Source organism: Mobula hypostoma, chromosome 2 (assembly GCF_963921235.1).
Source record: "Mobula hypostoma chromosome 2, sMobHyp1.1, whole genome shotgun sequence".
Taxonomy (NCBI): Eukaryota; Metazoa; Chordata; class Chondrichthyes; order Myliobatiformes; family Myliobatidae; genus Mobula; species Mobula hypostoma.
Genome location: NC_086098.1, coordinates 223,551,601 through 223,573,636, shown reverse-complemented (window position 1 = coordinate 223,573,636; position 22,036 = coordinate 223,551,601). Strand labels below are relative to the sequence as shown.

The 22,036-nt window shown below is 45.6% G+C and overlaps 1 protein-coding gene across 1 annotated transcript; it reads right to left on the bottom strand.

Moving 5' to 3' along the window:
• Nucleotides 1-1,824: 1,824 nt before the first annotated feature.
• On the bottom strand, nt 1,825-21,431 carry LOC134336917 (uncharacterized). The gene is made up of 5 exons (XM_063031563.1): nt 21,278-21,431; nt 19,497-19,657; nt 14,219-14,432; nt 8,773-8,963; nt 1,825-6,184 (listed from the first exon to the last, which is right to left on the bottom strand). Exons 1-5 carry the CDS (start codon nt 21,294-21,296, stop codon nt 5,954-5,956), a joined length of 816 nt encoding a protein of 271 aa, XP_062887633.1. The 5' UTR covers nt 21,297-21,431; the 3' UTR covers nt 1,825-5,953.
• Between the last annotated feature and the right edge of the window lie 605 nt (nt 21,432-22,036).

Genomic DNA, 22,036 nt, shown 5'->3' with positions numbered 1-22,036 from the left:
CAGTGGATCCTGGAGCAAGAGGCTGAAGATTTTCTGTGATAATATTTGGGCCAGGGAAAATACCCATTATTTGATCCCATTTATCACAGGATCCCCAGGTCACAGAGTGACAAGCTGTCCTCAGACCCAGTGTGTACCTCTGCTCTGCTTTCCACAATGATGTGGTCCTGTAAAAGCCAGGAAAGAATTCATGAGATACTTGCCCCCGCACAACAATCAGATCCTACGAACCAGTGAGACAACCTGCTTCAGAAGTGCTGTTCAATCTGGCTGTTGAAACAACTTTATTTTCTTCTTTTTCCTTCCTCTCTCCCTCCCGTCCTTCCCCCTAATCCCCACTCCTTCATTCCTCCCCCCTTCCATCCATCTCTTCTCTTTCCTATCTCCCATCCTTCCCCTAATCCCCACTCCTTCATTCCTCCCCTTCCATCCATCTCTTCTTTTTCCTATCTCCCATCCTTCCCCTAATCCCCACTCCTTCATTCCTCCCCTCTTCCATCCATCTCTCCTCTTTCCTATCTCCCATTTTCCCCCCTTCTACTTGCCATTCCTCCTGCCCATCCTTCCCCCTCATAACCCCTCTAATCTCACATTCCTTCCTTCCCTCTCTCCCCTTCCATCACTCCCTTCCTCCCACTCAATCATCCTCCACACCTCCTTTCCTACCTCCCTCTCTTCATTCCTCTGGATTAAACCCACATTCTGTTCCTGGCCTCTGGACACAGAGCGACAGAAATCTGCTCCATGAACCTGTGTGACCCTGTTCATTGATGTCTCCAGCCAACACTGGAAAACTTGCAAGCTTTTCTTTCTGCAGTGTAAAGGAAATTCTGCAGAATCCATACACTGGAGTTTGAAGTCAATGTGTGTGTGATTCCATATTTGCACTGAAAACTGGCTCCTAAACCAGAGTGGATAACTTCACTCACCCCATCACTGAACTGTTCCCACAACCTATGGACTCACTTTCAAGGACTCTTTATCTCATGTTCTCTACATTTTATTTATTTATTTGCACAATTTGTTGTCTTTTGCCTGTCTGTCTATGCAGATTTTTCATTGATTCCACTGACTTTCTGTATTGTATTTACTTTGTGAATGCCTGCAAGAAAATGAATTTCTGGGTAGTATATGGTGACATATATATATATATATATATATATATATACTTTGATAATAAATTTACTTTGAAGTCTAAGGGCTCATTATTGACTACATGAGGAAGAAGGCAGAGTTCCATGAGCTAGTCTTCATTACAGAATTGGAGATGGAGAGGGCCGGTAACTTTAATTTCCTTGGCATTACCATATCAGAGGATCTGGCCTGACATGCGCACTTAAGTGCCATCACAAAGAAGGTACAACAGCACCTGTATTTTCTTGGAAGTTTACATAGATTTGGCATGTTATCTAAAACTTTGGCAAACTTCTATAGCCACACTGTGAGTGTATCCTAATTGTTTGCTTCACAGCCTGGCATGGAAACACAAATGCCCAGGAAGAAAGGGGTGCATACAGCCCCGTCCATCACATCCTCTCCCACCTTTGAGCACATCCACAGGGAATGCTGCCGGGAGAAAGCGGCACCAATCATCAAGGGCCCCCAGCATTCTGCTTGTCGCCACTACCTTCTCACTACTACTGTTGGGTAGGAGGTGCAGGAGCCTCAGTTCCCATACCACAAAGTGCAGAAACAGTTATCACCCTACAAACATCAGGTGAACTGGTATAGTTAATTTTACTCACCACAGTCAGTCTGAACTGACTCCACAGCCTACAGACTCACTTTCAAGAATCCCAAAACTCATGTTCTCAGTATTATTTATTCTTTTTATTTGCATAATTTGTCTTCTTTTGCACATTGGTTGTTTGTCAGTCTTTGTTTAATTATCGATTTTCATAAATTCTATTGTATCTCTTTATCTTCCTGTAAATATCTGCAAGAAAATGAATCTCAGGGCAGTAGATGGTAACATATATATATATATACACACTCTGATAATAAACATACTTTGACTTTGACTCTCTTCACCTCACTTACACCCTATATCTCTCGGCAAGGTCTATTCCACGTAACTCACTCATCTACTCAGCATGGAGACATTTCGAGTGTTGGTCGTTCTCCAGTCACCCTCACCCTCGGCATCCACTACCTCTCCCAAACTCCTATCACTGCCCAGCCCTCCAGAATCAAAGCTTCACAGACGAATACATCTCTCCAATCCACAGGACAGATCACCTGCATCCTCCAGGTGTGAAGAAGGTGGCTGTTGGGATAGGGGTTACCGATTAGAATGGTTCCCGCAAATTGTGAGGCAGCAAATGTAACCCCACGAATGAAGAAACCAGGACAAGAGAAAGCTGTGGACCACCAGCCTGTGGTCAATAGCAGGAGAAAATGGTGGAATCTGTTACCAGGCACTTAGAAAATGCAGTAAAATGAACGCGTTGACACAAGCAACACACACACAGAATGCTGGAGGATCTTGGCAGGTCAGGCAGCATCTATGGAAGGAAATGAACAGCCGATATTTCTGGCTGAGACCTTTCATTAGGATTGGAAAGGAAGGAGACAGAAATCAGAATAAAGGGTAGGGGACAGCAGGAGTACAATTTAACAGATGACAGGTGAGATCAGGTGAGGGGGAAGGTAGATTTCATCTTTCAGCTTCCCACATTATTCTTCTTTAACAGCCCACCTCCTCCACCCACCCACTTCCCCCTCACCTGGCCTCACCTATAACCTGCCAGCTTGTACTCCTAACCTTCCCCAGCTTCTTATTTTGGCTTCTGCCTGAAACGTCAACTATCCCAACTGGTTGCATCACAACCTGGTAATGGAAAGACCAATGCCCAGGCATGGAAAGATCTACAGAAAGTGGTAGATGCAGCCCTGTCCATCACAGGCAAAGTACTCCCCACCATGGAGCGCATCTACAAGGAGTGCTGCCAGAAGAACCGTCTTTATGCCATGGACCAAAGCAATTAGGCAAAGGTGCGTGGACCCCAGGTCAGGGACCCCTACTCTAGATGCTGCCCGATCTGCTGAGTTCCTCCAGCATTTTGTGTGTGTGTTGCTCAGGATTTCCAGCATCTGCAGAACCCCTTGTGTTTCCTTGTCAGCCTCGTAGCTCATAGTCCATACAGATTGGTGTCAGGGACATTTAGACCTCTACTTGTCGTCTGGAGCCAGAAACATTGTTCAACTGTAGCACATGGGGATTGTAGTCAGTGTAGAGAAGGAAGGACATGAAGTCAGCGGAGCAGGGTGGGCATATGACTGGAATGTTGATTGTAAAATAGAGGAAAGCACCCCTTGTAGAAGTAAAGAGGGAGAGGAGGATCTGGGATGTTAACATCAGCAGCGTGGTTAATATGGGAGGGACGCTGTGAGTATTATTCAGTGAACGGCCATTAACTTGTGGCACTGAATGACTGGTGATGTCACCCAGGCTCTGCTTGGTAACAGGAAGTTCTCGCCCCGACGATGTTGCTGACTTGTGCTGAGGCAGGCAGAGGCTCGCGCAGCATTGCTTCACTCTACAATCCCTGGGTTTTAAACAGTGTAACGGTTTTATTGGTTTTGCACAGGCAAACCTCTCGGCCTGTGCCCACAGTGGTCTGAGTGCCGCACATCGGAGAAAGGTGGGCCATTTACGAGAACACTTAATATGACGGACAGCCAGGACGCTTCAAATGGTGCTGTTGATGGAGGGCGTTCAGCAGGGTTCCAACACAGCAATTAATTCAAACACAATCATCACATCAGCCAAGGAACTGGATCGATTAACACCTTTTCCATAAAGTTATCACACAAAATTTGGGTAACCTGAAGTAGATCATCCCTGGGATTATTTTTTGGGTGAAACCAAAGCTTTTTAGGAGATTGGACAATGCATAATCCCAGGGACAATACAGTGAGCCTGAAGAGCGGGAAGGGTGGAAGGGTGGAGGCGATAGGCCTGGTTTCATACTGTTCACACCCAGTCTGTTTCCCTTCCCACTGTCATACATTGGATCGTTAGATTTCTCTCTTTGACCTTTGGGGATCAGTATCTGCAGAGCTGGGAGTAGACTGCACTATAGCATAGAAACAGGCCCTTTGGCCTATCTAGTCAATACTGACCTGATCTTCTGCCTAGTCCCATTTACCTGCATCTTTTCAAAGCTCTCCCATCCATTTCCTTATCAAAACTCCCTAAAATGTTACAATTGACCCTGCATCAACCACGCTTGCTGGCAGCTCAATCCACACTTGCACCAACCTCCTTCTGAGTGAAGAGGTTCCCATTCAGATTACCCTTAAATATTTCACCTTTCACCCTAAACCTATGACCTCTAGTTCTCGTCTCATCCAACCTCAGTGAAAAAATCCTGTACGTGTTTACACTGTCTATACCCCTCATAATTTTATATACTTCTAGAAAATCTCCCCTTATTCTCCTGCACTCCAGAGAATAACGTTTAACCTAATCACCCTGCCCGTGTAACTTCAGTCCTCAAGACCCAGCAACATCCTTGTAAATTTTCTCTGCACTCTTTCAAGTTTATTGATATCTTTCCTGTAGGTCGGTGACTAGGACTACAAACAATACTCCAAATCTGGCCTCACCAACATCCTATACAACCTTAAACATAAGGACCCAACTCCTGTACTCAATGAAAGCCAATGTTCCAAGAGCACTCTTTACGATACTATCTACTTGTGATGCCACTTTCAAGGAATAATGAATCTGTATTTACAGATCCTCTTGTTCTACCACACACTTCAATGCCCTGCTGTTCACTGTGTAAGTTTTACCCCCCAGTTTGTCCTCCCAAAGTGCAACACCTCACAAATGTCTGCATTAAATTCCATCTGCCAAGTTTCGGCACATTTTCCCGGCTGGTCGTTGCAAGCTTTGATAGTCATCCTCGCTGTTTACTGTGCTTCCAATTATATCGGCAATTATTGCCATTTAAAGGTGTGACAGGGAGCTAGCCAGGGTGAAGGAAATGGTTGGTGTTGGCTGGGGCTTCCTTCTCCAACCTTCAGTCAATGGGGTTTGAGTGGTGACACCACTGGCCACTCTCCATCACTACAGGCTGCCCGCTCAGGCAGGGTGTGAGACCTGGGGGTAGGGGACACTGTGGGACCCAAAGCACACAGAGTCCCCAGAGACGTCATGTCCCACCGCATTGAGCTAGATCTTTGCAGGCTCAGGCTTTCTGAAGTTGTAATCACTGAGATGGGCAGGACACCCTTAGCTCCACTCAGGAGGCTGGACTGCTCTCCCTGTAGAAGTCAAGGTCGCTCAACTCTCAGTTTCTTCACTGGGTCTTTCCAACCTCTGCCCCCCACCTCACTGACCAATTTGCTACTTACATCAGAGAGGTCACTCTGGCAGTGTGGGCAATGGGATTCTCTATTTAAAATCTGCTTTATGGGATCTGGATATCAGATTGAGTAAAATTGGCCATCGGTTGAGTAAAAATGGTACTGAGCCATTTTCTTGAACCACTGTAATCCTGGTGAAGGACTTTGATCTCTGCTGTTAAGGAAGAAGTTCCAGGATTTAGGCCCAGTGATGCTGAAGGACTCACGATGTATCCCTGGGGGAGGATGATGTGACGTCATTTCAGTCTGATGTCGGTGGGGCAGCTCTTGCACTGGGATTTTTGCACAGGGTAGAGCAGCAGGGGAACTGTGCCCGATGATGCTGGTGGACTGTGCTGTACTCAGTGAGACGTTCTCTCCCCGCCGCCCAGGTGAGTCTAGCGGTGGGCTTCATCCCGGTCCTCCACTGAACTCTTTCCTGCCACTCCAGGAATCACCAGCACCCTCGCTCAGTGCAGCCTGACTGACACAGGATCTGCACCTGGCAACGTGCAGAGGCTCGGCACGGTCCCCAGTCAGTGTGGATGGCGGAGATACAGAGATCTGCTATGGGACTCTGATACCTCTAGACAGGGAGTCAGAAAAGTGTGGTCCCCTCTCTCGCCCTGCTGAAGGCCATCGGGGGAACACCTCTGACCCTCCTACCAGAATAGAAGTTAACCGTTTGTGCACCAGCTGCTAGAGTGTGCTCCTGTTTCATCACAGAAAACCTCTGGATGTGTTCCTTCAGAGACTGCACCATTTCCTCCTCCTTGTCCACATCTCGCCAGGAGACCTCCTGCTCTGGGCGCCTCATTCTTCTTAATGCCTGAAAGGAGAGTTAAAATGATAGGGGAGCTGTGTTTCACCTTAAGTCAGTCAATAAAGATCTGGCATTCACATAATGCCCCTTGCTGATCTTAGGACAAATGCTGCGATGCTTGGCCTCTAGAGCGGGAGTTCTCGGGCTCAGAGACAGGGGATTGTGGAAGGTGGAGCCACAGCTGCCCATTGGCCTCTCCAATAGATACTGACCTTGTACATAGTGTGGATCTCAGATAGTGCACAGGCTGGCTACTAGCATGGTGCACTGGTGGGACACCAGCTTATGGCTACTGTTGCCACAAACCAAGGGGACTTGTGACTGGCGTATCATCACTGGTGGCCTGGGATAGAAGCAGTGACCTCCAATAAGACCCAGTGGATCATCTATAAGTTCCCATACTCAGCTCCCTAAATCTCCCACTAGATCCTACAAAGTTATCCCACTGCTGGGCATGACATTTCCCATAACACTCACCAGGTTTTCCACAATCCCACGCAGGAATTCCTTCAACTCTCCTTCCAGCAGCTACGCAGATAGGGTTCCCATCAGCATCTGCTTTAAGTAAAGCTACTGCTGGTATGGAGCAAATGGGAAAAATGGACTTCAGATCTGCTGTTTCCTGTGGTTGTCCCTGAGATTAACTGTGATCCTTCCCTTACTCTCCCACAAGTTCGGGCCAGCTCTTCCAATCCCCTACTGCTTTTCTACAAATTTCCACATTCTCACTCAATCACTCACATCATCCCAGCCTTAATATTCCCATTGAAACCCCACAGTGTGCACTGCCTGTCTAGGGTGATCTCCCAGTACCTATTTATACCTTCTCTGTGGGCTGTTCCTACAGTATGTACTTGTCTGTATCCTTTCAGGTGACCCACAGTGTGTGTAACAACGGTTTATATCCCCTGTCAATGATTCTGTCATCTACCTGTTAAACAGAGCCTACTCCCATTTGGATAAGCAGGTCTACACTGTGAGGATCATGTTTTTTTATTTCTCAAGTGTCTTCAATACCATACGGCCCTCATTGCTAGGGGGATATCTCCATTCAATGCAGATTGACACTTCTATTGTATCCTGGATTATGGACTACCTGGCTGGCAGACCACAGTTTGTGCAGCTTCAGAGTTTTGTGTCAGACATGGCTATAAGCAGCACTGGGGCCCCACAGGGGACTGTATTGGCTCCCTTCCTGTTTACCCTGTATACCTCAGACTTTAGATACAACACTGAGAAAATCTGCAGAAATTCTCTGATGACTCAGCCATAATCGGGTGTATAAAGGGAGGACAGGAAGATGTATGCAGGACCCTGGAGGAGGACTTTGTCAAATGGTGCAAGCTGAATCATCTGCAGCTCAGCATCGGTAACACAAAGGAGATGGTGACGGACTTTAGGAAGACTAAGCCTGCATTGCTCCATTACTATCGATGGTGAGGACGTGGATATGGTGAGGACCTACAAGTATCTGGGGATGCACCTGGATGACAGACTTGAGTGGAGCTCAACACAGAGGCTGTGTACAAGAAGGGCCAGAGTCACCTTTACTTCCTGAGGAGACTGTGGTCCTTTGGAGTATGCAGGCCCCTCCTTCACATGTTCTACCAATCTGTTTTGACCAGTACAATCTTCTGTGCAGTGGTGTGCTGGGGCAATGCCATCAACATGGGTGATGCCAACAAGCTCAATAAACTGATTATAAAGGCTGGCTCTGTTATAGGAGTCAAACTGGACACATTGGACACTGTGGTAGAACAAAGGACCCTACAGAAAATCCTGGCAATTCTGGACAATGATTCTCACTCTCTGCAGGCCACCTTGGCTGAACAGAGGAGCACTTTTAATAATAGACTAAGACAACTGCACTGCTCCAAAGAGTACAATATGAGGTCATTCTTACCCTCGGCCATTAGGCTGTATAATGAGTCAATTTATAGCTGGGGAAGTGATGACCCCCCCCCCCGGTTAGATTGAAGTAACTAATTTCCAGCATCTGCAGGTTTCCTCGTGTTTGTATTTTTTATACTTTCTTACTTTTCTAATATTTGAATATTTTTGTATCTGTGAACTTGTAATGCTACCTACCTATCTATCTATCTGTCTGTCCTGATGAAGGGTCTCAGTCCAACACGTTGACTGTTTTATTCCTCTCCATAGATGCTGCCTGACCTGCTAAGTTCCTCCAGCATTTTGTGTTAGTCTGTACCTTCTCCCTGGAGTGTTTCCACAGTGTGTGTAACAACAGCCTATGTTCTCTGCCTGGGGCGACCCACAGTGTTTGTATCAGTCTGTACCCTGTGCCTGAGCTGATCCTGCAGTGGGTACAGCCCGGTCTTCACTCTCTGCCTGAGGTGTATCCCAGCCAATGCCCTGTGCAGTGTGTGTTGTACTCGGAAACCTGTGTGGTGTCTGGAGTTTTACTGGGAACATTATTGGGTTTGGGGGTTGTATTCTAGAAAGTTGCTTGATAAACATGGTGCAATATCTTGGTAATTCTTCACTTTACAAGTTAATAGCCAACCGCATCAAAGCCTGACTTCCACCCTCCCCTCCATCCCCGGTACAGGAGGTGCGACGGGAAATGCTCTCACCTGTATACTGCAGTAGGAGGCCAGAACTTTGATGACGTTGAGCACGGCTAGGATGGTGATCCAGGCAGCGGGCGGGATGGCAGAGCTGACGCAGAGGCAGAACGCCGGTGGGGCGTGAAGTGTGGAGGCAATGGAGGATGTCCCTGGGGTGGTCACTGCAACACTTGTAGCTACACTGGAGGATAGGCAGACTGTGCAAAAGAAAGAACTTGGTCAGCACAGTGTGTGAGAGAGCAGAGCTTTGCCCTATCCTCAGAGCCTCACCTCATCAACTCTCAGCCATCATGGCTTCAGAATTGCAGAGATCTACTACCTATGGAGTGAAGAGTTTCTCCCCATCTCTCCCCTGAATGGCTACTACTTTAGCCTCAAACTTTATTTATTTAGATTAGATTAGATTATGAGGACATTCAGTCCTCATTTATTGTCATTTAGAAATGCATGCATTAAAAAATGATACAATGTTCCTCCAGAAGGATATCACAGAAACGCAGGACAAACCAAGACTAAAACTAACAAAGCCACATAATTATAACATATAGTTACAACCGTGCAAAGCAATACCGTAATTTGATAAAGAGCAGACCATGGGCATGGTAAAAAAAGTCTCAAAGTCCTGATAGCCCCATCATCTCACGCAGATGGTAGAAGGGAGAAACTCTCCCTGCCGTGAACCTCCAAGCGCCGCAAACTTGCCGATGCATTGGAAACACCCGACCACAGCCGACTCTGAGTCCGTCCGAAAACTTCGAGCCTCCAACCAGCCCTCCGACACCGAGCACCGAGCACCATCTCTGCCGATTGCTTCAACCCCACCCCAGCCGCCGAGCAACAGGCAAAGCTGAGGACTCAGGGCCTTCCCCTCCGGAGATTCTGGATCACACAGTAGCAGCGGCAGCGAAGCGGGCATTTCAGAAGTTTCTCCAGATGTTACTCTGTGTTCTCAAGTCTGTCTCCATCAAATCAGGATTGTACACGGCATCCTATTTGACAGATAACAGATATCGCCACTGGAGTGGCTGCTGCGAGCTGCGTCACGTCGCCATCTTCTCTTCCTGCCTTATTTATTTTCATTTAGAGATTCTGCAAGGTAACAGGCTCTTCTGGAGCAATTAACCCATACAGCTGTGGAAGGGAATAAACAATAGACATTTTGGGCCAAGACCATTCATCAGGACTGGTGAAAGCTCTTGACTGGAAATGCAAACTGTCTAATCCCCTCCATAGACGCTGCCTGACCTGCTGAGTTTCTCCAGCATCTTGTCTGTGCGCTCCAGTAGAACTGTGTACATTTCAATGAGACAACTCTTCATTCTTGGAAACTCAAAACTGTACAAGGCTAGTCTACTCAAATGAGCAACCATCCTCCTTCTGTTAGGTGAGCATTGGGAAATTCAGAAAGGAAATTAATCAAGCACAAAAGACAGTGCGAGTCTGTTTCAGAAACAAGTAAGAAAAGCCACCTCGAGCTATATGAGGCTGAGGACCAGACATGTGGTCAAGAGACAGCGAGGTGTAGGGGAGATACTGTAGAATGGTAGTAGCTGGGCATTGCACCTTTCCTGTTACTAACTGGAATTGCTGTCGTGTTCAATGGTTAGTTGGGGTGGAGTTTTTAAAAGCCGATCGAGGAGAGTTTTTATTATGTGTAGTTACATAGACAGTCCTATTCGGGATGGGCAGATAGGAAATGGTGCAAAGGGAATGAAGTGTCAGTGGGTGAGCATTCTGGGGATTGTGACTATAACTGGTAGGTTTAAAAAGTGGTTCTGGAATGGGAGACAGAGTAATTCTGGAAAGCAATAAGGATAGTCATGACATTACGCGTCTGAACCGAAGGAAGGGCAATTTCAATATTACTAACAGCACCTGGAATCAGCAACTTGCAGCTAAAACTCCAATTTCGTGTGAGAATCTTTTAAATGTGAACTGGTGAGAGTTCGGTCAGTGAGTTCTCATAATGGGAACCCTCGACGTCAAAGGATCTTGAGGATTTATAAAGAAAGAAGAGGATGTACACATGACAACAGCTCATTAAGGCAAATATCTAATCAACCAATCATGTGGCAGAAACTCAATGCAAAAAAGCATGCAGGCACGGTCAAGAGGCTCAGTTGTTGTTCAGACCAAACTTCAGAATGGAGAAAAATGTGAATTAAGTGACTTTGACTGTGGAATGATTGTTGGTGCCAGACGGGATGGTTTGAGTATCTCAGAGACTGCTGATCTCCTGGGATCTTCACACACAACAGTCTCTAAAGTTTGTAGAGAATGGTGTGAAAAACAAAAAAAAATCAGTAAGCGGCTGTCCTGTGGGCATAAACACCTTGTTAATGAGAGAGATCAGAGGAGATTGGTCAGTTCAAGCTGACAGGAAGGTGATAGTAACTCTAGCAACCACACATTACGGTAGGGGGTGTAGAAGAGCATCTCTGAACACTCAACATGTTGAACTTTGAAGTGGATGGACTACAGGAGCAGAAGACCACACCAGGTTCCACTCTTGTACCTAGTACAGTGTCTAATGAGTGTATATGGCTGGATATGTATGATCTATATCCTTTCAGAAATATAGAAAATGTAGGGAGGTACTTAGCAGGAGTGCAAAAAGGGCCATGAAGTATCATTGACAGATATTACAGAAAATCTCAAAGCATTTTGTAAGTATATTAAGCGCAAGAGTGTAACCATGGAAAGAATATGGCCCATTAGGGGCCCAGGGGACAGTCTATGTATGGAGGTAGAGAACATAGGTCTAAAGTGAATACTTTTCACCTAGGTTCACAAAGGAGAAAGACATTGTAGTTAGAGATTTCGGTAGGGACAAGAGAATTCTAGAGTATGTTTAGATGACAAAAGATGGAGGTATTAGGCATTGTAGTGTGCATAAAGATGGGTAAGTCCCCAGGACCTGATGAGATGTATTTCAGGCTGGTTTGGAAGGCAAGGGAAGCAACTTTTATAGCCCCGATGGATATATTTAAATCTCTGCTGGCCTCAGGTTTGAAGACAGCAAATTTGGTATCTTTATTTTATTCAAGGACAGCAGCAGGAATAAGCCAGGTAATAAACTCCAACATCAGAGGTCAGGACGCTAATACCTATAGAAAATATCCTGAGCGACTTGAAAAGACAAGAATTGATCAGGGATAGACAGCACTGATTAATTGGTGGAAGGTCCTGTTAGACTGAGTTTTTGAAGAGGGTTTTAAACTTATTTATGAGGGCAGTGTGACTGATATGGTTTGCGCAGGACTCAATGAGGCCTTCGGCAAGGCTGATCCAAAAGATTAGAGCCCATGGGATCCAGAGCAAGCTGGTAAATTGGATCTAAAATTGGCTCAGCAGTAGAAGATGGTGGAGGGATGCATGTTTTGATTGGAAGCTTGTGATCATTGGTGTACTATATGCATCAGTACTGACACCCTTGCTCCTACATTCATTAGTATACATCAATGACCAAAATTGGTGCACCAATGACAGTGAAGGGGGTGGTCCCAGTCTACGGAAAGATACTCATCAGTGGTAAATTGGGATGAACAATGACAATCAGATTTAATTCTGTTAAGTCTGTGGTGATACATTTTGAAAGGTCTAATAAGGGTAGGACATATAACGAATGGTAGGGCCCTGGTGAGCATGGAGCAATGGTGGGACTTTGGTGTACAAGTTAGAAGATCCCAGAAGATGGCAACACAGGCGATGAAGGCATACAGGATGCTTGTCTTTTATAGCCAGGGTTTAAAATGTGTTAGCAGCAGGCCATGGTACCACTTTATTCTTTACTCTTTAACTCAAATCCTCTTGCATTAAAGGCTAAATACCATTTTCTTTCCCAGCTACCTGCTTCAGCTACACAATAGCTCTCAATAATTTGTGTACAAGGACACACAGGTTCCTCTGAACACCAATCTGCTGGAACAGCTCAGCAACTCGGGAAATATCTGTGAGTTCTTCCAGCAGATTATTTATGGCTCCTGATCCCAGCACTATCGTAGCTGATAAAAAGTTCATCTATGCAAGCAATGGAAGAACATTGCTTCAGTGGTCATGTATGCTCCAGTGTGGCATCTTATCGAAGGCCATTGAAAGTGCCACATACACAGCATCTACTGGTTCCTTCTTATCTATTCTGCCTCTAGCAACCTCAAAACCTTCCAACAGACGTCAAATATGATTTCCTTTCATATGTTCTTGCTAAGTCTGCCCAATCTTATTAGTTTCTAAGTGTCTTTTTCCCTTATAAAAGATTCTAGCATTGCGATTGGCCTGTAATTCCCTGTTTTTCCCTCGCCCTCTCCCTATGAGTTCCTCCAGCATTTTGTATGCATTGCTCTGGATTTCCAGCATCTGCAGAATCTCTAGTACTGTATTTTGGAAACATAAACAAGAAGAACTGAAGTGGGCTTTTGACCCTTCAAACTCTCTGCAACATTTAACACGAGCATTTTTCCCCACCATTGGTAGCATCTACCAGAGGCACTGCCTCAGAAAGGCAATATCCATCATCAAAGATACCTAACATTCGGGCCACACCGTCTTCTCACAGCCACCATCATTCAAGAGGTAAGGAAGCCTGAAATTCCACACTACTAGGTTCAAGAACAGCTACTTCCCTTCAGCCATTCAGTTCTCGAACCAATCAGCACACCCCTAATCACTACGGTTTGGAACACTATAACCACTTTGATCACTTAGCACCAAAGTTCCCTCTAATTTGCAATGATCAATGTGCGCAAAAATGTTGTGCTGTGCAATTTTTTGCCCAGTGACAACAACATATACTCTCAATACTTTCGTCAATAAAAGCAGTATACAGTAAATAAGCCAGTTCTAAGATCTGCAGACAAATCATCTCAAACACCCGGTTGTCAACACCGTCCACCAGAAAATGAAATGTAATTGTGTACTATCATGAAATATACTTAACATGCCAATGAGGTAGGGGTTGACAACTTTTTGTGCGCAGCTTAAATTCCTTTGTGAGCTAGCAGCACAAGATGTGTGTGCACTCACACCTTAAAGGGAACACTGCTCGGCACTAGTGGACATCTTTTTCCTAATTGTATACTTCCTTGTAAAAGTTGTATATACTTTACGTTCTTGTTTTGAATGTGGCTAGCTGATGCTATGCGCCTGTGAAGCTGTTACAGGTAAGCTTTTCACTGCACCTGTGCACACATAGATTTGTGCACGTGACAATAAACCCAACTTCGACTTTGACTTTGACATGGTTTTGATTCCTGTTTTCAAACTGAACAGAATTACTTTCAGTCTTCGCTGTCCCCATGTGGTGAGTGAGGCACGGACAATACATCACCTGAGACCTGAAGTGAACAAGGGGCAGTCAGTGAGTGAGAGACAATCTCCCACCTGAGAAGGGAAAAAACAAAAAGGCAGTGTTCCACCTGAATCCAGATTAAACAGAAGGCAAACAGTGTCTCACCTGAGACCTGCAGGGTCACGTGGCCATTCTGATTGATGCCTCCCAGTGAAGCAAAGATGGAGCACTGGTATGTTCCACTGTCCTCTTCCTTCACATGCCTAATGGTGAGAGAGTCTTGTGCCGTCATCGTCACGTTCTGGTCTACACCTCTGTAAAGCTTAATATTGTTACCCCTTTTCCAAATAATTCCCTTCAGGTCTTTCTGATTTACCACCTGTGAATGAAGTGAGGGTTTATGATTAGGTTTCAGTCAGAACTGCTGTCGCCATCTGCTGGTTGGTTCATTTTTGCAATCTCCTTGAACCCAGTCTCGAGACTTGGCTTCACTGAAAACGAGAGGCAGATGATTCCAGTTAGTACCCGATCCTTGCTGGAGCTCTTATTTTCTCATCAGCTTTATTAGACTTTCTGAGGGAGACAAGAGATGGGGTCCTGTCCTATTTAGCACCTGATTAAGTGATTTAAAAATTTTAATTCTTGCTTTTATATCTCTCCAGAGTCTCATCCCTTTCTAGTTTTAAGTTGTCAACTACAAAGACTCTTCAGCATAGCTCCCTTCCTCAATTCCTGAACTGGGTAGCCGCACCTCTGACAACTCTAGTTACGTCCGGTACTATAGTACACCCTCACCCCCTCACACCCTCACCCCCCCACACCCCCATCCCCACCCTCACACCCTCACCCCCCTCCTACCTCCTCACACACTCACCCCCTCAGACCCCCACTCCCCCTCACACTCCCCTCCTCCCCCTCACACCCTCACCCCCCTCACGCCCCCATCCTCACCCTCACACCCTCACCCTCCTCCCACCTCCTCACACACTCACCCCCTCAGACCTCCACTCTGCCCCCTCCCACCCCCACTCCCCCTCACACTCCCCTCCTCCCCCTCACACCCTAATCTCGTCTCACATGCTTCTCTCCCCTCATACCCCTCTCCTCCCCTCACACTTTCCCTCTGTACTTATCTTCCCTTGGGTCTCTCCTCTCTGCTTTCTCCTCTCTCATCTTGCCTCTCGCTCTCTCTGTCACTCTTCCTCCCTCTTTTGTTTTTTTTTGCTTTCTGTTTTGCTATCTCTCTCAGCCAACATTGGTCCCGCTCCCCACTATCCTGCTTCACTTACCCTTGGACAGGAAGAAAGATGTTGCCTTCACTTTCTCCAGTAATTCTGTTGCTCAGAATTTCCTTCAAAACCCACCCTTCTTCACATCCTTATCAGCCCCTCCAGTTCACAAAAACCATCAGGCTGTGATTTTAAAACTTCACTCAACATCAGTTTTCATTTTTGGGAGGGAGCTCTAGATCTCCACCTCTCTATGACTGAGTATTATCTCGGTGCCCCCGAGAAGGCTGGTTCTCATTCTTTTGTCTGTATGCCTTCCCACCGGTGAAAATAATTTCTGTCTGTCAACTAGCGGTTCCTTTAGTTACCTTGAAAAATTCCTTCAAGTAGCTGATTGACCTGCAAACTTCTGGGAATACAAGTGGATGTCTAATAATCTGGAGTCCAGCTATCCCCCTTTACTCCATGTCAGGCCAGCAGGGTGATATCCACCCTCTACTCCCAACGTGGTCTTCTCAGGGACTGTACAACTGGGGCCCAACCTCCACCCTCATATCCCAGCATCCCACTCACTCATCCCGATATCTCCTGCACTTGGCCCTGACAGTTAAAGTTTCCCATTAGTTCACCATCTAGAAAGAATCCTTTCTAAATCAGAACTGGATGAGACATACTGCGTTGAAAAGCATTTCCCTTGTTTTGCTCCTTCTCAGTTTTGAATCTGTTTCTGCAATTTGGTAGCCTCCCGCACTACCCACAGTGCCAGATTTTCCACTATGGTTGGCAGATTGGCTAATGCTTCCCTTGAAGGAGAATAGTTGAAAAATGCAGTTTAGAACTAAAACGTGTCAACTCCCTTCTGAACCGTGTCTTACAACGTCACCTTTTAAACTCCAGTGAATAGAGACCTTGGAGTATTGTGTTCATTTATGGTGGCCTCATTATAGGAAGGATGTGGAAGCTTTGGACAGGGTGCAGAGGAAATTTACTACGATGTTGCCTGGATTAGAGAGCACGTCTTATGAGGAAAGGTTGAGCTAGCCTGGGCTTTTCTCCTTGGAGCGAAGGAGGATGAAAGATGACTCGACAGAGGTGTATAAGATTATAAGATGCATTGCTCGAGTAGACAGCCGGTGCCTTTTCCTCAAGGTGAAAATGTCTAATATGAAGGGGCATAATTTTAAGGAGATGGGAGGAAAGTATGTCAGCAGTAGGGTTTCACACACAGAGAGTGGTGGGTGCATGGAACGCCCTGCCAGGAGTGGTGGTAGAGGCAGATACATCAGGGGCATTTAACAGACTCTCCGATAGGCACATGGTTGAAGGAAAAATAGAGGGCTATGTAGGAGCAAAGGATTAGATTAATGTTATAGAGTAGGTTAAAAAGGTGACACAACATCATAAGTCGAAGGGCCCGTACTTTTCACTTCTGGTCCTTTCATACGTTGCTGCAGAAAACCACCATGAACTTCTGCAGAAATTTGCGAGATCCCAGATATAAAAAGACCCGCTTATCCCAGTCTATGTGAAAGTTAAATCCCCATTACTCCCTGTCACTGTTTGCTTGATCTCCAGTCATTAGTTCTGCTTCTTCACAACGGCTGCACGGGACCTAGGTTATCTGAATCTTAAATCTGTACCCTTTTCTTAATTTTAGCCATGATGTTTCCACAGTCTGACACCTTTCATTACGTTCTTTCTTGTTGATCACAAAGAACATAATGCCTCCCCCTCTATCATTTCCTGCAAGGCTTGGAAACAGTATGGTTAGATATCTTGTGGCCACCTTGCAGTAATGGCTGAAGAGTCATTCCTTCCATGTCAAATTTACCATCTATGTAGGATCACAGAGCACGATAGTACGGGAACAGGCCCTTTAACCCATCTAGTCTGTGCCAAATGTTTAATCTACCTTGTTCCATTGACCTGCACTCAAACCATAGCCCTCCATACCCCTCTCATCCCCAAAGTTCTCTTAAATGTTGAGTTCAAACCCACCTCCACCACTTCCGCTGGCAGCTTGTTCCACACTCTCGTCACCATCTGAGTGAAGAAGCTCTCCCACGTGTTCCCCGTAAACATTCCGCCTTTCACCCTTAACCCATTACTTTAGTCTCACCCAGCTCAATGGAAAAAGCCTGTTTGTATTCACCCTATTTATACCCCTCATAATTTTGTATATCTCTATCAAATCTCCCCTCATTCTCCTACACTCCAGGGAATAAAGACCTAACCTATTCAATCTTTCCCTATAACTCAGGTCCTCAAATCCTGGCAACAGCCTTGTCAATTTTCACTGCACTCTTTCAATCTTATTGACATCTTTCCTGTAAGTAGGTTCTTTACAGTGTAAGTATGTTCCTACATACTGTGCATTTGTCTAAAGAAATCCCTTTTGCCCTGAATTGCCTATTGGCTCCAATGCTTTCTCAGCAAATTTGTTACTTCTCTCTGGCTCTCTAGCTGCAGCATGAAATCAGTCTCATGAGTCCTCACTTAGCACCAGCCACCCACTTACACTGATCCTACACTAATCCTGTTTTTATTCTCATCATTTTTCCATCAACTCATCTCCCGCACCCCCATCCCCAGATTCCACCAGGCACTAGGGCCCATTTACAGTGCCCAGTTGACCTACGAGCCTACACGGCTTTGGGAAGAAGTTTGAGGTCCCAGGGGAAAATCCAGGCCATCACGCGGGAGAAGTTGCAGCTCCACCTGAGGTCAGGATTGAATGTGGATTTGGGGTGCTGAGAGGCTGTGACTCTACTGGTTTCACCACTGGGCCACCCCCTGATTTCCATCTTTTTTCTCTCCCATCACCAAGACTGACTATTGGATGTAGCCACTCCATTATGCTTGTTTTAAAAACTTTGCTAGTTTGCTCTCAAGTCCTCCAGATCATTTACTAGAGGCTCACCGACCTCTCATCTTTTCTATTGGTATCTTTCTCTCTGTTTTTGTCAATCTCATCGTTCCCACAGGTCAACTTCAGGAACTCCAAGGTCAGCCTGTACCAAGAAACTCCCAACTCTCTCCCAATTCCAGGATATTCCTTCATCCAGTCCCAAGATACAGTAAACTGTTAATTCAACAAGCTCAAGACTTTGATGGTGACAGACCAGTAAATTTTCCAGATTTCTGGATGTTATTTCCCATTAATACCTGATAGAATTTATTAAATTACTATAATTTTTAAATGCTACACAGAATTATGATAACATTTTGCAGTGAATCCAATAAGGGCTGGTGAAGGGTTTTGGCCTGAAACGTCGACTGTTCATTTCCCTCTATAGATGCTGCCTGACCTGCTGAGTTTCTCCAGCACATTGTGTGTGTGTGTGTGTGTTGCTGAAGGAAGCACAAAAAACATTAACTGAGGGCCCAGATGCTGAACCATCAGGATTTTCAAACAACTGGAAAACCGATTAACAGAGTCTTACTATATTCCTTTATCCCTTATCCTGATCTCTAAGAAACACTTACACACAGTCAACAATCCCAATCACCTCATACCAGGCAGCAAGGATATTTGATTTTGAAAAAAAAACTCACTGAAAACCACATACTTGAATTCCAGGTCCTGATCACTCAATTCTAGAAGCACCAGTCAGTTGAATCCCAGGAACCAATCTCCATTCTCCAGTCCTGAAAAATATGGTCCCATGTGGTGTTCTCCCAGACACTCCGACTATCTCATTGTCACATCCCAGTCATCCAGTCCCTGTGCCCCACTGTATTGGATCCCCTGACACCACTTACTCAGACCCTGGTTGCTCACCAGATACACAAGCACAAGATTGGACCATCTACATCATGACCCCTCACAAATGGTCAAAACACAGCAACTGCCCTCAGAAAAGCTCTAACTGGACCACCATGGCTCAGGGAAATGATAACTGGGCCAACCTTTCCCTTCGACCGGGCCTTGACGCTGATCACAACCTCTGACCACACCGTATCACACACACTTCCTCTGACCAGAACTCTGTTATTCGCCATTCTTTCTGCCTAGATTCTATGTCTCACCAATCTAAACTAACTTCACCATTCACCAGTCATCCAGAGGATTCTGTCAGTCATCACTCTCTTCAACCAGACGCTGTTGCCTACCCCCTTCCCTCCATCCAAACCCCACCATTCCCCACTTTCCGTGTTGACATTGCTGTCATTCATAGCCCCTTGCATCAGACTCGATGTCGCTGGCCACGTACCTTGTACCACCTGACCGAGGTGTAGGTATGGCTCTTCACCCTGGCGGCTCTGCAGGGCAATGTCACCGCACCTGCACACTGGGCTGTCACAGTGGCTGATGTTGGGACAGCAACTGGTGTGACCCAGAACAATATGACTGCGATCCATTGCTGAGCCAATCCTTAGGACAATGAGAGAGAATGTATGAGGGAGAGTTAGAGGGTGACGTTAGCTCAGAATACATGGGGAATAAGGTCCACTCAGGATAGAATTAAAGTGGCCATCGCAGGGTGGACAGCCAATAAAATCTATTCAGTACAGAGAGGAAGAAATGGCAGCTTGAGACAGAGGAATTAACTACTGACACTGCAGCACAGAGGAAGAAAATGGCTGGTTCAGAACCGAGAGAGATTATACATCATCTTAGCATAGAGAGAACTGATTAAAGGTTTACAGTGGAAAAGGTGAGAGGTCTAAGGCTCTTGGTATCAAAAGGGAGAGTAACGTGAACTCAGGACTGAGAGAGAGAACAACATCGGTTCATGATCAAAAGAATATTACTGTCAGCCCAGAACTGAGAAAGAGCATCATAAAAGAATATAGCCAGCCAGGACTGTTTCAAATAATTCACTAGAATGGAAAGAGTGAGATTAGTCAATTTCAGAAGGAAGCAGAGAATGTTGTTGGTTTGGGATGTAGACGTATACATATCCACATCCCAAACCAACAGAATTCTCCATCTCCTTCTGAAATTGGCCTTAATCTATCTCTCACCCTCTCTCTCTCTCTTGTTCCCGAGATATATTTATAGTTACACTCCGCCGCCACTTTATTAGGTACACATGTATGCCTGTTCATTTATGCAAATATCCAATCAGATAATCAATCGTGAGCCAGTAACTCAGTGCATAAAAACATGCAGAGGTGGTCAAGAGGTCCAGTTGTTGTTCAGACCAAACATCAGAAGGTGAAGGAAGATGATTTAAGTGAGTTTGACTGTGGAATGATTGGTGCTAGATGGGGTGGTTCGAGTATCTCAGAAGCTGCTGATCTCCTGGAATTTTCATGCACAACAGTCCCTGGGGTTTACAGAGAAAAAAAGAAAAACATCCAGTGGGCAGCAGTTCTCCGGGCAAAAACACTTTGTTAATGAGAGGTCAGAGGAGAATGGCCAGAATGATTCAAGCTGACAGGAAGGCGACAGTAACTCAGATAACTATGCGTCACAATGGTGGCGTGCAGACGAGCATCTCTGAAGGCACAACACGTCGAGCCTTGAAGTGAATGGGTTACAGTAACAGAAGCCGAGGAATATACAACAGAATAAAAAGATCAGCTCAGGATAGAGAGAGGTTATAGTGCTGCTTGGGACTACGCAGTTAACATGAGAATGATATTTTACAGCCTTTGCATTTCTAGACAGAGCAGAGTAATGTAATGTCACTCTACCGCAGCAGCTCTGACCCTTGAGAAGACACGCCGGCTATTTACCCTGTAAGAGGGTCCCACAGGTGGTGCATTACATGGGAAAGACTACCAGTAAGAATCTCTTAGCCAAGTGAACTTACACTGGGAAAAAGGAAATAAGGTGATTCTGCCTCAGTGTGTCTAAACTCACCAGGGATATCTCAACCAGGGTTGTGTGCTCTTGTAAGTGAACCTTGTAAAAATTGATTGAGGATTTCAAAGCCCAGGCGATAAATGTAACTCTGGACAACATCTGTAGTTTCACACCAAATCACAGAATATTAAATAAAATTAACAGAAGAAACATTAAAGCTGAACTAAAACTGGTACTCACCGTACACCTCCTGCTTCATGCTTTGCTCTTCTCGTCAGCAGTGTTTTAAATTTCCTGCTGCACCCTGTGATTAGACTGATCTCTCTGGTCACCAGTCTCACCACAACATCTTAGACTGAGCTCAGTGGTGCTTTTCTCAGAATGGGTGTGTTAGTGGAAAGGTCAGTACAAACTGACCACCTGCACTTGCTTGGAACTGTAGGCAACGGTCAGCATGAAATCGAGGACTTTCTAACGTAGTCCCCTTTCCATCTGAGCTAAAGAGTTGAGTCAGCAAAGGAGGGAATATGATCCGGAGAAAATACACCAACACTCGGAGTTTTTTACAACCTGGAAGGCAATCATTCCAAGTCGTGTGAAAACACTGATTTATAGTGCCTCTTTCGCTTCTCTTTTTAAAAAATACATTCATCCCAATCAGTCGTACTTCTGTATTTCTTTACTCAATGAACCTGGATTTCACATTCTTTGAGTTAATTGGCGACTCGACGAGTGGCAGATTCTGGGAGTACCTGATGAGAATGTGGTGAGAATGGAATGGATTCATGTAAAAATGGTGCTCAGTGCTCAGCACAGTTTGATGGGCCAAAGGGTCTGATTCCATGCTGTATCTCTGACTTCTAGTACCTATCCCAATTGAGCCATGTCAGAGCCCTGGCTCATTGGATGAGCGTGGCTGATATGAGGTGACCAATAAGCAGAGTTTTTTGTCTGGAACTCAGCATCAATCCTATGCATTCTGGTCCTCATTGCCCCTTT